General features: G+C 36.6%; 1 protein-coding gene across 2 annotated transcripts in view; it reads right to left on the minus strand.

Moving 5' to 3' along the window:
* Tmtc4 (Transmembrane O-mannosyltransferase targeting cadherins 4) overlaps positions 1 to 17985 on the minus strand; it is a 123932-nt gene that overhangs the window by 33412 nt on the left and 72535 nt on the right. Inside the window, exon 11 of one of the 2 annotated variants that reach the window (XM_089094726.1) lies at positions 14355 to 16401. The exons of the other annotated variant lie outside the window; for it this stretch is intronic. Within the exon in view, the coding sequence (XP_088950852.1) occupies positions 16238 to 16401 (164 nt within the window). The 3' untranslated portion in view covers positions 14355 to 16237. Of the gene's footprint in view, positions 1 to 14354; positions 16402 to 17985 lie in introns of those variants that run through there. 2 annotated transcript variants of the gene reach the window in all.

A 17985-nucleotide genomic window follows, 5' to 3' on the forward strand; every position in this document is an offset into this window, starting at 1 on the left:
TTAGGGGGTGGGGATAAAGTATTTGGACAGTGTGAAGTTAGAAAACAATTCTTACTACATAATGTGCAGAACAATTGTACCTAACACATTAGGCATGGTGACCCACTATACTTTACACCCTCCTCCTCCTCCTCCCCCCCGCCTGATGAGCAAATATATAACCCAAAGTTGTTTCTAAAATATTAGATTTTATCATATTTAGGTATATTTCATTAGGATTTAGCGTCATAGAAACAGGTTCTTCTTAGATGAAGAATATTAGGTCGGGGGTATATCATACAAGTACGGTATATTCCATGGCCAACAGTCGCGGGAAAAGATATTTTTCTTTTTTTGCCTCCTTTTTGTTTGCAAAACTCAACCTTAAGTGGCCAGAAAGGACTAGACCTTGCACCCCCAATGTACAAGGTTTCATTGTTCCCATATTCTATAAATGACATCAGCACTGGATAGTACAAACATAGGTTCCGTGGGGGGGGGAGGGGTTAGAAACGTACACAGAAAATTATTGTGGGGAGGTCAGCAGTTAAACGGAGGGAACTAAAAAACGCAACAAAGAAGGCGTAAGAATGGTAGAAAAGAAGAATTTTCCAGAAGAACCGGGCTCGTTAACCCCTTTTCCATTTCCAAGCGCCTGGGACAAGGATGCATACAGTTTTTTCACAGCAGGTGGAAATATCTTTAAAAAGACATTTGCTAGAAGACTGTCTTATTCATTGTAAGCTGTACAAATTCCATACTTAACTTATAATTTAGTTTTGCTAGGGATAGTCTACCCCTATTCTCCCCTGCGAGCGTCTTTGATAGTACTTTAAATTTTACCTGTATGTGGCATGTGCCGAAAATTAACCTTTCCTTCCAGTGTGTTTACACTTTGGTCATTTGGAAAACAACTGGATGCTCTGGTAAAAATTTCCCCTACAGCTATGAGCCAATAAGTATTGTTCTAAGCCACTTCTAAAGCTATTGGAAGGAACACTGCTAGAATATGACCAATGAAATCCTTAGGACTTATTGTAAAGTATTTAATTAAATAAGCTGATGATCCACAGATGGGGAAATTCTATAGGATAGCTTATTTCGGTATGACCGAAATGCACTCTCTCGTCTGGAATACAAACACGTTCCTTTCCAAGAGACAGTAAGTTTTGGTCGTCCAAGACTCAAAAATATTGTAAAGAATTTTGTTTTTTGTATATCAAACAGTTTGCGATGTAATGAGCTGTAAGTAAGGAGCAACTTGCTCAATAATAACCAAACTTTAAAAAAGGAATTTGATAACAATTAATGCATCAATAGAACTGGCTTTTTCTGCTAATTCCGAATACATAAAGTTCATTAAGTTTAATGCAATGGTGCCAAACTGATTTTGGGCCATGCCCCATCAAGGTAATTCTAAAATCCTTGTGATATTTAAATTTTGTTATCCAAAATTGTATGTGTATCCCCCGAAGAAAGCTTAAAAGGCCATTACCTTAGTATCTTTTTTGGGGTCGTCCTCTAGACATATTTTATACTAAAGAAGATACTTATCTGTTATAGCGCCTATTTTAAGTTCTTCATCCATTGACACACATGTAGAACCGGTTTCTTCGTTACTTTCTTTCAGGTTAGCGTTAGACAAGACAAAGACAAGTTACAGAATAGATGGGAAATATTTGATTTTGGCTATATAATTGGAAATTAGGGGGTGGGTGGGTGTAAAGTATTTGGACAGTGTGAAATTAGAAAACATTTTTTACTTCATAATATGCAGAATAATTGTACCTTACACATTTTGCATGCAGACCCGCTATACTTTACCCCCCAAATGTGCAAATATATAGCCCAAATTTGTTTTTCCATCTATTCTGTCACTTGTCTTTGTCTTGTCTCACGCTAAGCTGAAAGAAACTAACGAAGAAACCGGTTCTACAGTGCGTCAATGGATGAAGATTTTAACATAGGTGCTATAACATAATCAGAATTAACAGTATTGTCTGAATACACCACGTTTTATACATTATATGACTTTATTTTAATACTATCATGTGCCTTTTCTGCTCTTTAAATGCATAAAACTGTGACGTCATGCGCATGAAAATTATTTTTTCACCATTAAGGCTCTAAAGTATAGTCATCCAAAGGGTGCACGTCCTGCCCATGACCTACCAAAATAATGCCAAGCCCCACAGATGGGGCCTGCATCCAATTTTGCCTGGGAATCACGGATTTAATGCTACCCATCAAAGACTACGAGCCCAGATAACTTGTCTGATTTTCAAAAAAGGTGAAGCTCCACCTCCAACATGGTTGAAAGCTCCAATAACTGTGCTTCTGGGATAAAATGAATCCCAATAGCCCCTTAGAAAAGAGCTGGAAGTTATGCAATTTGCTTTTTATTTACATGTATTATTTATTATTGGGAAGTATACGGAAATTTTTCAGCTGAATTGTCTGTGGGGGGATTTTTCAGGGGAGAATTTTCCATGGAGAGGAAAGTTATCGGATTTTCCAGGGAAAATTTCGCACGGAAAGAATTTTCCGGAACTCATACGGAATTCGTTTTCTTTGTCTTACTTTCTCTTTCCTGCTCAATTTTATACGTGGAGAGAATGTTCCTGGGGAAATTTTCAGCGGGGAGGGAATTGTCTGGTTTTTTTTTTGGAGGGAGGGGAACTTTGCACAGAAGGAAATTTCCTGGGGGATAAATGTTCTGGGGAATACTATTAACGGAGACGGGGGGGGGGGGTTATTTCGGCATGATTTGAATAACAATCGGAAATTAAATAAAAAACCAAGTTTTTTTTTCAAATAAAACTAGGAAGAATTTTATTGGGAAATTGTCCCAGGGAAATTTTATGGGGGGAATCACCAGGAGAATTTTCCCGGGAGGGGGTTTACGCGGGTAGAATTTTCCATCGGGGAATTTTCCATGGGAAGATTTTCTTTTTTTGGGGGGGGGGGGGGTAACTTTCCGGGTGAAATTTCCGACAAAGGGAGAGAAATCATTTCATATATGAAGGGGGGGATCCCTCCTCAATATATCACTCTTCACACTGTAGTTTGACTTTTTGTCCCAATTCTCTCAGAACGATTTCTGAAACACAAGGACCGTTTAATTGGAATAAGAAGGTTTTTACAGCACTAAACAATTTTAGCATAACCAGCAAGGGGATGAGGAGGGGCAGCCTCCGTCATATATGGAACACTTCCTGTTCATTTTAAGTTGTAATATTGCTCCTTACTTTCAATTGGGAGAATCATTCAGTTTGTTGTTGTTTTTGGCAGGAGGGTCAGCTCTGTAAAAACATCAACAAACAGTTTCATTATACGGAAAAAGTGACAAAAAATGAGAGCATCGTAACAATTAGGAGTCTTTTTTGGGGGATGGGTGGCAGAGGATGCCTCCTGAGTATGAAATGGCTTCATTGGTTACCGCATAATTTTGTAGGAGAGGGATGGGAGGTTTAGAATCTCTTTTCTATGGGTGAGGGGTTGCAGAAGGTATCTTTTTTTGTTAGAAAAGTGCAACATTTTCACGAGTATTGTTAATTCTGGCACTGTTTGCGTATTTACAGACTTAGAGGAGGAGGAGGAGGAAGAAGACAAATGATGTATCATCTTGCAGATGCCTATCACCTGTTTTGATTCAGTGTTAGCAAAGTCAGGTTCTTTTCTTTCTTTTCCAGGATCCATAGCCCCATCTTGGTTAGATGTCGTCCTTCTTAATATCCGAGTATTTTCCAGTTGTTGGGATGCTTGTTTAGTATACCAGACACGAAAGGTAGCATTACTTCACAGGTCAATAGACTTATTTTCGTGAAATGGTGATGTTAGCCATCAAAATGGTCTGTAACAAGCAAAGACGCGTTCGCAAAAATCTGTTTCCGGAAGAGGGGGGTGCGGGGTATATCTAAAAAATACAATGTAGAAAATAGGAAAAACTTCAAGATTTAGGGATGGGGAGTAGACTCGAAGCCCTTCTTTGCTCTTATTTGCCTGTGCTAGTACAAGGCCATCCACCACAGTGAATCTGACTGAATTTAAAAACAGCAGTACCACGAAGTTTACGTATTCACAACATCATGCCAATGGTGAATAGCATTCTTTAGGTTCAATTTTACCCATCAGAAGCTACGAGCCAGATAAAATTAGCCTGATTTTTGAAAAAGGGGGAAACGCCCCCAAAAAGGCAAGGGATCTTAATGAAAATTCCACCATTAGATTAAATATATTAAAGAACCATACTGCAGAGGTTTCAAGCTCATATCTACAGAAATGTGGAAATTTGCATTTTTTTTCCCCCAGAAGAAAGATCACGGATGCGTATTTATTTTATTTTTTTTCATGGGTGATCATATCGAACCGATAGTCCTACAAGGTCAGGAGAGGGCTCAACCCAGTAGAAATTACAATTCTAGGGCCTATTTTAAGTGACCAAAAAGATTATGCCACAGGAAAGTGGCGTTCTCAAAACTATGATTTCACCCTAAAGAGAACTACGCTGCTATTTGTTGAAACTCTGAGTTAATCAATCAATTTAAAAACATCAAACAACTATAGATTGGGCTTCACAACTGCGGAGGAAGTAATGCCACAGGGTGGCTCATTCGTTCCTGAAAAACCATGTAATCCATATAAGATAAATGGATATTAAACTTAATGCTTGGTTTAACTAAGTTGATTCCCTTGATTTTTCACGAATTCAAGTTTTATGATGCATAATTGCGCATCAGCTATTACGAAGCAGGAGCGCTGGGTCATTGCGTAGACAGAGGTAGGAATTAATCTCCCATCTTCCTTCATTTAGACTAAGCCTGAATAAGGTTGCTGCGGATCGATGTCTCCTTTCTTATTGCAGAAAAACGTTCCTGCTTTTTATCTTAAAGCATCATTTAAACAAACTGATTCGATTCATATTTCATAAAATTATATACGGGAATGCGTAAGTGCGTATCAGCTATTATGAAAAAGAGGCGGTGGGTCATTTTGTAAGTGGAGGGGGGGCAAGATACCTCAGAGAGTGCATTTTAATACCCAAATATCATAGCTCTCATTGAGTCTTCAGATAAATATAGAATGAGTTTTGTGGAAGGGGTAGACTGGTATCTAATCCCTCTTGGTTCCATGGGATATTCTTGATCTACATCTGTATTGTTGGTGCTAGGGGGAGGAGGTATTAGTGTCCTTCTCATTTCCACAGCCTTTTTCTATGTAGCTTTAAATATTACATTCAGAAGTCCACCAGCACAGAGGTGGAAAAGACGAGGCGGGGCATCATGACCCCTGCCAGGAAATTTCTTGGAGGGAGGGGGGCAGGTGCTAACAGGAGCTTTGTTTTCAACAATTTCAAATGATAGTATTTCTCTTTTTCTATTTATACACAATGACTCAATGTATTTAAACATTAGAGCCTTATTGTAGAGGTCGCAATCATGGGTGCCCATAGGCTGAATTTTAGGAGGGGGGGGGGCTTACCTGGCCTAATCGGGACTTCCAGTGCTGTATAATTGAAATCTCAAGACAAAATATCATAGGCAGCGTGATAGTGCTGCCTAAGTAAAGAGCGACGTGGGTACAATATGTTTTTTTTTAGACCAGGGTACTTTTTATAGAAAGAAATGTCATAGGAACTTCAAAAAGAGCTCATGGAGGGCAACCAGCTCCCCTTCCCCACGTCAATCACTTCCCCAAACACATCCAATTAAAATTTTGAGATAGCCATTTTGTTCAGCATAGTTTAAAGGTCCAGAAATTATGACTTTGAGAATGACACCCCCCCCCCCACAACCCTCAGAGCAAGGGTTGTAAATTATGCCCTGGGGGGATATTAGGTTTTTTTATAGAAAGGGTGGTCGTATAAACCTCAGAGGGGCCTTATTGATGGGTAATCAGAAGTTCTACTGGCCTTTTTAACAGTCAAAAGTTATTGGAGGTCAACTAGCCCCCTTCCCCCTCCGTACACCAATCATTTCCCCAAACTCATTCAATCATAATTTTTTAGATAGCCATTTTGTTCAGTGTAGTTGAAAGGTCCAGAAATTATGTCTTTGAGGGTACCCCTCCACCTCCCCCATATAGCCCTCAGGTCAAGGGTTGTAAGTTACGCCCTGGGGACATATAAGGTTTTTATAGAAATGGTGGTCGTATAAACTTCTAAGAGGGCTCATTATTTTGGTAATCAGAAGTTATAGTGCTCTTTTTAAGAGTCAAAGTGATCAGAAGACAAATACCCCCCTCCACACACACACATACGCTGTGTTTTCCCGAAACGCATCTGATAGAAAATTTTAAGATGGCCCTTTGTTGTCGTAGAAACTTCAAAAAGGGCTCAGTCGGTTGGTAATTTAAAGGGCCAGTGCCTTCTTCAATAGTCAAAAGTAATTGGAGGGCAACCACCCCCCCCCCCCACGCCCCTCGTTTCCCCAAACCCTTCCAGTCAAAATTTCGAGATAGTTATTTTGTTTGACGTAGTTTAAAAGTCCCAGAAATTATGTCTTTGAGGATGATAACCCCCTCATAGTCCTCAGGGCAGGGATTTTAAGGTATGCCTCGAGGGCATTTAAGGTTTTTATGGAAAATACGGTCATATAAACTTCAGAGGGGGCTTATTGGACTGGAAATCGGAAGTTAAAGAGCCATTTTTAAAAGTCAAATTTATCGGAAGCCAGCTATACCCCCACGTCATATTTCCCCCAAATGCATCCGATAGAAATTTTAAGATAACCGTTTGTTCAAAAATAGTCCAAAGGTCTCATAAAACGACCCTTGGAGTTGACACAACCCCCAAGAGTATGGAGATAAGGGTTTTAAGTTATGCCCCTGGGGGTGTCAGGTTTTTATGAAAAGGTGGTCTTGTGAACTTTAGAGGAGGCTCATTTGATTGGAAATACATAGTTCTAGTTTCATGTTAATAGTCAAGCATGATGGAGAGAAAATAGCGCCCCCTCTCCCTGATATCATCTTGTCCCTAAACACATTCGATCAAATTGTGAGACAGCCATTTTGTAGCCAATAGTCCAAAGAGAATATAGCAACGTCTTCAGTAATCAAATATAAGAAATATTTAGGCGGATGTTGAGCTAAATTCAAACAAACTATGAGCATGTGAACTTTCAAAAAGGTGACAAAGCAATATCTCAAGAACAACTTATATTATTTAGATCTTTTAGACTGAGTTGTGGGGGATTTTGAATTAGCCAGAAGGCACTATGTGTATATTTTTAGTACTACAACTACAGTTACGGTAACTAATGACGCTAAGAGTATTAAGGTGAAACTTATAGGAAGTGTTTAGGAGGCGTTCCAATTAAACGAAAAAACTGTATACATGTAGGTTTTCAAAAAGGCATATAAGCAATATATAGAGCGGCACCACTCTATAACAGCTAGAAATATCAATGAAACATTTGAAGAAGCTAATCCGATTCAAAATTAAAAGCTCTAGTGTCCTTTCTAAGAGTAAAAAGAGATTAGAGGGCAATCAGCCCGTCTCTCAAGCCGATTTATTTCCCAAATACATATAGTCAAAATTTTGAGACAACTATTTTGTTCGGCATAGTAGAACGGTTTAGGAACTATGTCTTTAGGGATATCGAGCATGTCAAATCCCCACAATTATGCCAAACTATGGATTCTTATAGAAGAAAACCGAAAAGATATAAAATATTTTTTTTTTCATGAATTGTCAACAAAAAACGAACAGAAATTCATCTAAAAAAACTTTTGTTTTTCCCAAAACAAGCTTTTCAAAGAAAAGTAAAGAGCTCCATTAAGCCAAATATGGGCAGAAATGAAGTCAAGTAATCATCCAAGCGTAAAACTAAAACAAATCACTATCAATAAATAAATGAAACTCAAAATGAACGAAAGTTAGAATAAATAGCCGAATAAAACTCGAAACGAGCAAAAATTAGCATTAGTAGGGCTGATAACCCCCCTGCCTTCTCAACATGCCTTCTCAACACCACAACATAATTTGCGGTTTACTGAAAACAAAATAAGTTTATTTTTTTACTTTTTTACTTAAATAAGTAAACAACTTTTCATTACTCACTTTTTTGGCCCTTTTTATATTTCAAGGAATAAATATCAGTATAGGTATATTAAACTGAAAATATATTGTCATTTGTTTATTTTTTTTTCAGTAAAGCCTAAGTTATGTTTTAGTCTTGAGAAGGCATGGGGGTTGACAGCCCTAGTAATGTTAATTTTCGCTCGCTTTGAGTTTGAAGATCTATTTGTTATAATTTCTGTTTCGTTTTGAGTTTCATTTAAATGTTGATAGTGATTTATGGTAGTTTTACGCTTGGAAGATTATTTGACTTTATTTCTGCCCATTTTTGGGTTAATAGAGCTCTTTACTTTTCTTTGCAAACTTATTCTGTGGAAAGTTTTTTTTTAATTAATACAAATATATGACACCGTCATTCAGCCAGGAGGGGCTAGCGCCCCCTTGCCCCTATCCCTTATGGGCGCCCATGGTCGCAATGGCTTCAACCTCGTAGAAGATCCAAAGTCACGCAGACATACCATACATATGAACAATAATGCCCCCACAGTCTACCCGAAATTCTGTAGTAAAAACATTATTAAGAACTTATTCAAATATTCAAATTCTGTTCAAAATTTTAATTGCAATCCAATATTTTAATCCTTAAGCAGAAAAACTGGAAAATCGGGACACTGCAAATCAATTTACGATTATTGATATACAATTTGACAACTAGAAACCATAGAAAATGGGGTTTTCAAGGATCTTTGAGAAAGTCATTTCATCCTTGAAAAGCATTATATGTTCTTCTAATATAAATGCGGTTTGGACTTAATGTAAAACTAAGTGTAGAAATAACCCTAGATCCAAGGGGATGCCGCAGTGGCGTCAATTAGGGGGAGGAAGGCAGTGGTGTTTGTGCCCCCCTAGTATTTGGAAAATTGTTGCAAGCGTTTTATTCAGTGAATGTTCTATCCTTGTATGGTATACCAGATAAATACATTGAAGTGATTAGTACCATGTTCAAGAGCAACGTTGCTGCGGATAAGGTGGGAAATGAGGTTAGTAGCTGCTGTCGTATCGAATCAGGATTAAAGTAGGGTTGTGATCTATCCCCATTTATATGGGTCATTCTGGTGTACTTTGGGTCAAGAAGCATAGCAAAGGCTATGGTAGAACACGGAATAAAACGGAAGAGAGTGCAAGAACAGATACGAAAATTAATCTTAAGAAGATCAAGTCGCTAAAATTGGAGAAAGTGAAGGCGAAGAGCTAAAGTTGGGTAACGAGAAAATCGATCAAGTGGAAAACTGCACATACCTAGGTAGTATTAATACTATAGACGGTGGGTGCAGTGAAGACGTTATAAGTACAATAGCCAAGGCCCAGGGTGTTTTTTCATAGTGGAAAAAAGTTTGGAAGAATAGGAAGACAAGTCTGCGAACCAAGATTAGAAAATTAGAAGCCACAGTGATGACAGTGGTGGAGTATAGTGCTGAAGCCTGAACGCTCTGAAAGATGGAGGAGGATATATTATATATTTTCCAATATAGGCTATACATTTGTTTTTTTGGTACCGATCTGACTGACCGTATTTCAAACAGTAAGCTTTAAGAAAGATGTGGTTCCATCCCTCTTTCTAGGGCTATAACTGAGGGAAAGGTCGAGATGGGTGGGACACGTTCTGCTGATGAAGGATGACAGATTGCTAAAGATTGTCCTTGTCAGCCAACCATCTAGACCCAAACAAAAAGCGGTTGTCGTCCCCAATTGGGATGGAAAGATGGAGGCTCCGATTAGATTGGGATGAAGGAGGAGCGTGCGTAGCTGTGTTAGACTCAGGCGCCTTGGTGCTGCAATGGGTTGCTAGTAGCAGTAGTAGTAGTATTTCAGGTATTTTTATTGAGAAACGCCTTTTTTGGTATTTTCATTTGAAAAACTACAGTTAGCCTCTCCCCAACAATTTTCGTGAATTGAGGTCACTGGGCTACCACGTTTAGAAGCAGCTGTCTTTTATACTAATATTTAACTTGTTCCTTTTATTAAACTTGTTAAATTTTATACTGACATTTGACTTGATATGTGTTTTATACAGACAAACAAACTGAAAATATACCGTGTTCCATAAAGCATAATTTAAATATTAGCCTAGACAGAGGGGACCCGAGGGATGGAGGAGCTGGCAGCCCGTGACATTTAGGTAGTTTCCGAGCATCAGAAACCATCAGCAGGACCATATGCTTATTCAATGTCTGCACGTATCAAGTTCTAACTTGAAACTAGCTTCTTTCAGAAAATTGCCCAATAGCAATCTTATGATCCTAATAACGAATAGGCCTCTCCCTTTGCACTGGGGATCTCCTAGACGTTCTCCAATCATTCCCATGTCGATTATAAAGAGGACTCGTTTTTCTCTTTTTTTTCTTTTCTTTTTTTTTAAGAAAGAAAGGGTTTATTCATCAACAATAAAGATAACAAATGATGCACAACAATAAAGATAACCTGGAGCAAAGCTTGTTTAGGTAAATATTCACCCCACTAGGCTTAAATATAAATCAACTTATGAAAGGTGAAGACAATTAAACAACACAAACAAAACCAGAAACGACAAAAAATAAAATAAAACCCTTCGGTTACCTCCCATCATCAATCCATCAAACCAAAAAAAAGACAATAAGTTGATTAATTTAATAAATAAAGAAACCAGGGAACTCGCCACCTATCCTTCTCATAAACCCTAAAACAATGGTCTTCCATCAAACTTTTGAACTTATTCGGGTTTGTTTCCTGTACAATATTATGTGGCAAAGTATTCCAGGCACAAGGACAAACATGGCACACAGAAAACTTTGATCGTGTAGTAACTACTTTAGGACTTTTAAACTGACTTGAACTACTTGTATTATGCTCGTAAACACTTGAAACGGGTGAAAAAAGATCGTTGAAGCACTTTGGCAACAAATTATTTTGGTACTTAAACATAAATAGAGCATTATAAAATTTTACCAGACCAAAACAGGGCAATATTTTAATTTCTGAATATCTGAACCTCACTGAAGAACGTTTGTCAGCACCCGTCATCACTCTAACCACTTTATTTTGTGGCACTCTCAATGGATAAAGAGGAACTGCGAACGTAGACCATACAGTAATACAGTATACTAGCTGTGTATGCAAAAGAGAGAAATAAAGTACCTTTGGATATTATCCGGGAAAATATAATTAAGTTTTCTTATCATTCCCATGCTACGAGCCATCTTGGCAGAAATTGGTAGACGGACATGATTCTTGAACCTGAGGCATTCTTCCAGTTCAACTCCAAGAACTTCACTAATTTAGCACGTATAATGATATTTCCACTTAACTGTATCGGCTCAATCCAAGGATAATAATTAGGGCTTCTACTATACATTACCAAGGAGCTTTTCTTGTGGTTCAACTTAATTAGGATGATTTTATTCAGACTCATCCATTTTTCAATGCATAGCATACCGCTTTTCAAAAGATTTAGCAGCTTTTTTTCTGTCCTAGCAGCCGCGCATAATGGATATCATCTACAAAGCTCGGTAAAATAACTTTAACCTTACTTACTTCACTAGTTGACAGACCACAGCTTACCAGGCACTTATCCAAACAATTAATGTATATAGAAAACAATAGGGGGCCCAGAACTGATCCTTGAGGAACACCGTATTTTACTTTTGTTCACTTGATTTAAAATCCCTTATTTTAACGCAATGGGGCCTTTTATCAAGAAAAGAATTTAATAACTGCAATAAATTACCCCGAATACCACAATTCTCCAACTTTTTCAGCAATATTTCATAATCCATACAGTCGAAGGCCTTCTTGATATCTAAGAATACTTATGCAACTTTCAGACCACAGTCCAACGCATCATTAACGAAAGACATTAAAAATAAAATAGCTTGCTCGGTCGACATCGCTTTCCTGAAACCAAATTAAGTAGAATAAAAAAAAAGATCTTGATTCAAGGAACTTTTCAATTACCCTAGATATAACAGCAAGTAGCGATATCGGTCTGCAATTATCTATTTCTTGAGGGAGTCACCTCCTTTAAACAAAGGTTTCGCTTGTGTTTTTTTAAACAATCAGGAAAAACTCCAAATTTGAAACTCTCATTAATTAAAGATACAAATCCCATAGAGATCACAGGGTAAACACCACGGAAACCTTTAGAGTAATGAGGTCAGATCTGGCTGCACCATTTTTCATATCGTTAATAACTTCAGATACTTTTCTTAATTTTACTGGCTTCAAACAAGCTGACACATCACATTCTTCATAAAGGAACTGCGTAAACGCACCATCGTCTTGCAATTCCATTCTGCAATTCCAATACCAATCACTTTCTTGGTGGAGATGATCGTGGAGAGATCATCTTCAACGGTAAAACGGACTACGACAATGCCCAACGTCGTTTGGAGGGGGGCGAGCGGCTGAGGGTTTTACTATTTTCGTGACTACCCAAAAATTTGCAGTAGAGACCAAAATACTTGTTGGCATGGGAGAGCTCCTAAATTTTTACCATGAAAGATACCATGCATCTTTAAACGACTAGTTGAAAGAAAATAATACAGTAAAGAACATCCGGCTAAAATATGTCTGAATTTTCACAGCTAAGCTAATAAACTATAAATTTTTCAAAGTAAACACAAGATACACATTTTTAGAGGGGAGACTATAATATAGTGTAATCTACGCATCTCAAGTTTTAACATCTTCATTCCCGAAACAGAAAAATTGTCGACTATTTATTTTCTGCCATTTTTTTACAGCTTAAGGGCTTTAATGTAGAGAGGCCTTATATGAAATGAAAAGTCAATGAGAATTTTAACATTCAAAAACAGAAAACTGATAATTTTGGGCTTTTGCTTGCATATTTGACTCATGTTTGTCAACAAATTTTTTTTGTAAACTCTCTGCCAACTAGATAATCAAACTTTTGCTAAAAAGATGGATAAAGTAGGGAAGACCGAGGTGAAGCTATATCTTCTTTATCTCTTTGTTATAGCAAGTAAATCTATTATAGAGTCTACTTCTCTGAAATACTTCGGCCTCGTTGATGGTCCAGATAAGCGTAGCACTCGTGTTACTGTTGAACATGCCACATCAGGTTTCCGGGCCAGATATTCCAAATTTGCTGCACTGAAGTATAGTTATAGTAAGTGTATACTTGCTGTATATTTCACCACGATGGGATTCGCTGTCTAACACTGAGCAGTTAAAAGTTTGATCTTGGTTTTGTTGTTGTTGAAGTTTTTATTAAGATTCCCGCTGTATTACAGAATAGTTTTATTTTGCAAAGATGTTGTGGTCTTTACTTTTCAGGTGTAGTGGATTCATTAGAGTACGATGCGTTTAAGAAAAGCTTAAACCGTTTAATTCATTTTCTGTCATTTAGCATTATTTACGAATGCTGTTTGGATTAATTTTGTATTAGGTATTTTTATTGTTTAGAAGTTGGTTTTTCTTTATATATTTTTTTTTCTTTACTCCGCTTCTTTTTTGTATATTGTAAGCGGGCAAAAATAAACTTATCTTATTTTAATATGACTACCGGTAATACGGAACTTTACAACAGACGTCCAAGTTTTTGATTACTTTTTTTTTCAAGTTTTAGATTACAGCCGTAGTTCCTAAGAAATATGTGATATCAGAACCAAACCAACAAAAAATTAAGATTTTATATGTAACGTCAACACGCTTAGTTTCATTAAAACTAAATATATCTATCTCTGGTACAAAACGAGAGTAGTTAAGTGGTTTTCTAAGATTTTTTGGGAAAGTGGGTGTCAGGTTTCAGTTTTCTGTCGTTTACTCGGATTTATTATCCAAGTGCTACAAGTTATGGCCAGACCGCCTAATCCATCCTAAGTAGTTTGGCCACACAAACTAAAAAAAAGTTTATAGTGGACAACATAGAGCGATCCTTTAAGGTATCATATGGTTTTTGAGACTCAATTTTCAGAAAAACGTTATTTTTTGACATTGGGTTCAAAAACTTCCATTCAAAGGTTTATTTTTTTTTCTATTTATTTTTATTATGGCTGCTATTCTACATAATTTCTTATTTTTTAACTACAGCTTTATAAAAAGGTGAGCCGAATGGTTGAATACAACCTAGGAAACCCTTAGCACCGGCCAACCACTTAGCACCGGCCAACCCACTGCAATGCTAACAGTGTATCAATAACTAGTTCATCCATTTATTTAAAGCTAAATCATCCATTATAAAATAAGGTACAACAGCAAGTCAGCACTATGAAAAACGAAATACCAGGGGAAATGTAAAAAAAAAAAAAAAAAAAAAAAAAAAAAAAAAAAAAAAAAAAAAAAAAAAAAACGTTGATAAAGATTGCGAAAATAGAACTGATAAAGCCTTAAAATATACATAAGAAATATTTAAACTTAACGGAAATTTCACGTTTTGGACAAACATTTTAATATGCATAATGTCCAATCCATAATTTCTTGCGCCTTCAAAATAATATTGAACGTCTTATTATTCACAGCATAATGAGATACAAAATTTACCTTTTTCCTATCAAAGACAGGGTTGCCTCCTGTAGGACGAAAGTGCTATTTTAGCACTATTTCATCATGTGTAGCACTGTAGCACGTGCTAAATTGAATGCAGCACTTTTTCTCTTATACGACAAAAAATGTGTCGACTGTAGCCCCAAAAATTACTGTATTACACGCAAATTTGGACAATTGTAGCACTCTAGGAGCTGCCCGTGGTAGCAACCCTGCTCAAAGAGCTTAACGCAATTTTTTTTTATCTTCCAACGACACAAACGTTATTCGGGAAATATGTACAGATTTTGGTTGTATTATTTTGACAGGTGCAATGCTGTTATTTTTTTTGGTTTTTGAAAATTTGATTACTTCCCTGGCGATAAGTTTAATAGTAACTTTGAAACTGAATAGAAAATCGTGAATTTGATATCGTCATAACCTTATTAAAAACTATATAACAAAATGATGTAATAGCTAAAAAGACTTGTTCAACGGTAGGACCCCTCGAATTAAGTTGGACCTAGCCCGAAAAAGAATTTTAGCCACTTTCTTTGCGGAAGCAATCTGCTTACAACTAGCTGTAGAGAAGATTCTTTACGAATCACAACCTCCACTCCAAAATTCGGCTCCCTAAACGCACCCTAAAAAGACGTTTTAAAGCATACAAATTTATTGATTTAAAAAAATTATTTAAATAATTCTACTGATATCTATACATAAGAAACAGTTTATCTCATGATGCTGGAAAATGATACAAAGGATAGACGTACATTAAATTGCACGCGTGTTGTAGCATTAATAAAGGAAGCAGTTCTTCCCATATGGGGCGGGATATACTTCTGTTTTCTAAATTCTTAGATCTTGAATATCACTTTATCGGAGAAAGTCAAGGGTCCCTGCAGTAATCCAATGGGACCCTAATTGGTAAGTCCACGAAAACCACAATGAAGAATAATTCCATACTGCTCGTAGTTTGACTTTAATTTCCTAGCCATGAAGTGGAAATTTTTTAGTGAAACGATTCTGAATTTTTCAGTGTTTCTTTATGCTTTTGGAGAGTGGGCTCAGTCCATTTTAGTGTGTTCATAGTTGAATTAACTTAAAAAAGGAAAAAAAAGTATTTGATAGCTACGTAAGTTCCTTATTATCATTATTTTGTATTAATCCCTATTTTTAGTGGTTTAGATAAATTCTACTTTACTAAAAAAGGATTAATCAATATCCTTGTTTTGATTACTATTGACATAACGAGTTGAAAATCCATCAATGCTTTGACGTTAATAAGCACCTTCAGTATTGCAAATTTTGTTTTTGTTAGGTGCTGTGTCAAATTGAAGATTAACTTAAATTTGAAGGGGGGCTACGAACCCACCTAAACCTTTCACTCTTTATACTAGAGTTTAAAATTTTGAATAAGAATACTTTGAGAAAAAGGGCTCGTTTAATTGTAATTATTTTCTAAAATGAAAATGAATTTTCCTAAAGAGGGAGGCTGCCCCCTCATCATACCCCTACTCTTTACACTGAAACTTTTCGTCGGATATCTAAATATCAACAAAATTGGCTTCTGAAAGGCCAAAACATTCGCCGTAAAACACACATATAAGCAAAAATATATGAAACAGAGCTATTAAAGACCCCGAGTATTATTTATAAGTAACAACAAGGCTTTTCTCTCATGAGTATATAAAATCTTCAATAGGATAAAACAAAGGAATCCTATTCAGCGCCGATCGGAGATAAAGTATTTCGTTCCTGTGTCATAACCTTTTCTACCATTCTGGCATTCTCTTTGGCACTCCGAAATTCTGGATCAAGCTGAAGAGCAAGCCTGTAATATAACAGGGCTTTCTCATATTTTTTCCAACGATGGTAGAGAACACCTGAAGAAATATAATTATTTTTCTCACTATAAACGATAAAAATTCCAAATTATGGAAAAAGAGACGAAAAGACATCGAAATTAGAGCAGCAGATGAAACCAAAAATATAGAAATGGCAAAAAATGGCACACCCTGGGCCCCAGCAGCTGGGCGTTTTCTAACATAAAAATTAGAAATGCGCCAAAAAGCTTCACACTGACCTTAAAAGAGAAATCATTTCTACATAAGAAACATATTTTAACCTTACGTAGAATTTTGAATTATGGAAATCCTTTCTAAGGTTTTTTCAGCTACCGTATAGCAGAAGAGCGTGTATTTTAACGTTCTTTATGCCTTGTTGGGGGAGGGGGATAAAATCTGAAAAGAACGTCAAGTTTGACATTTGACATAAGAAAAGACTTTTTGACATAACAATCATGATGGCTTATCACACTAAACTAATTTTTACTAAACTTCTAATAAACCTTATACATATTTGTATAGATCTGTGGCATGGTTTTTACTTTTGTATCAGATCTGTTTTTGCGGCTTGTTCAACTGCCACCACGGCATTTTAAATTAAATTAAATTAATTTAAATTATTCGTTAAAAAAAAGGATTGTTTTCAAATTCAAAATATTCTTTGCAAGCTGATGAGAAATTGAGTTTCGGAAAGATTAGTACGATTTTGAAAAATTATCCTTTTATTCAATGCTAAAAATTGGTACATTTTTCTCTTATCAGTTTAAAGTTAGTATCTCTCTTCTGTCAGCCTTTAGTACATACATCTTTCTATTTGCATTTTAAGGGGAGTCACCATAGACCATATTCCAGTTCGGCAGCACCATACTTAATAATCTATGCTCGTTTCCAATCGGCTCACAACCATTGCTGATTACCCATTTTTTAAATTAATTCATGCCATTATTACGCCTAAATCACCGACTTTCTAATGGCTTTTATTGGACAAAAAATTAAACGAATCGTTCAATTGAAAAACAAGCGGCCACCAAATTTTAGAAATCACGTATATCAGGTGGCGCGTGCCAAGCGTTGCGGGACTGTGCCACATGTGGCAAAATTTTTCACCACACGTGGCGCTCCAAAATGTAAGCCATGTGGCGCATATTGAGAGGCCTCTAGTTGAAAACATCAGTTCTCTGTACTGTGTTGAAAAAACATTTTTCTCGCATTTTTGTTGGTTGATTAAGTTTACATTCTCTTTACAGATATTTCGGTCACATATACAGTGACCGTCATCAGTAGTAAAACTAAACCTTTGGTCAAATCATCCCCATAAATATGACGTAGATAATTTCGGAGACGCCACTGGCTTTTCATGACGATAAATAAAAGTTCAAAGAGGGATAAAATCCTTTTAATAGACTGTGGTGATTATAACAGTTATAGAAACTCACAAAAATACCAGATATTTCGGTCACATATACAGTGACCGTCATCAGTAGTATCAGTAGTTTTACTACTGATGACGGTCACTGTATATGTGACCGAAATATCTGGTATTTTTTGTGAATTTCTATCACTGTTATCATCATCACTGTCTATTAAAAGGATTTTATACAGTGACCGTCATCAGTAGTATCA

This window comes from Artemia sp. Qi Xiang Cuo, chromosome 9 (assembly GCF_049724085.1).
Source record: "Artemia sp. Qi Xiang Cuo chromosome 9, ASM4972408v1, whole genome shotgun sequence".
NCBI lineage: Eukaryota > Metazoa > Arthropoda > Branchiopoda > Anostraca > Artemiidae > Artemia > Artemia sp. Qi Xiang Cuo.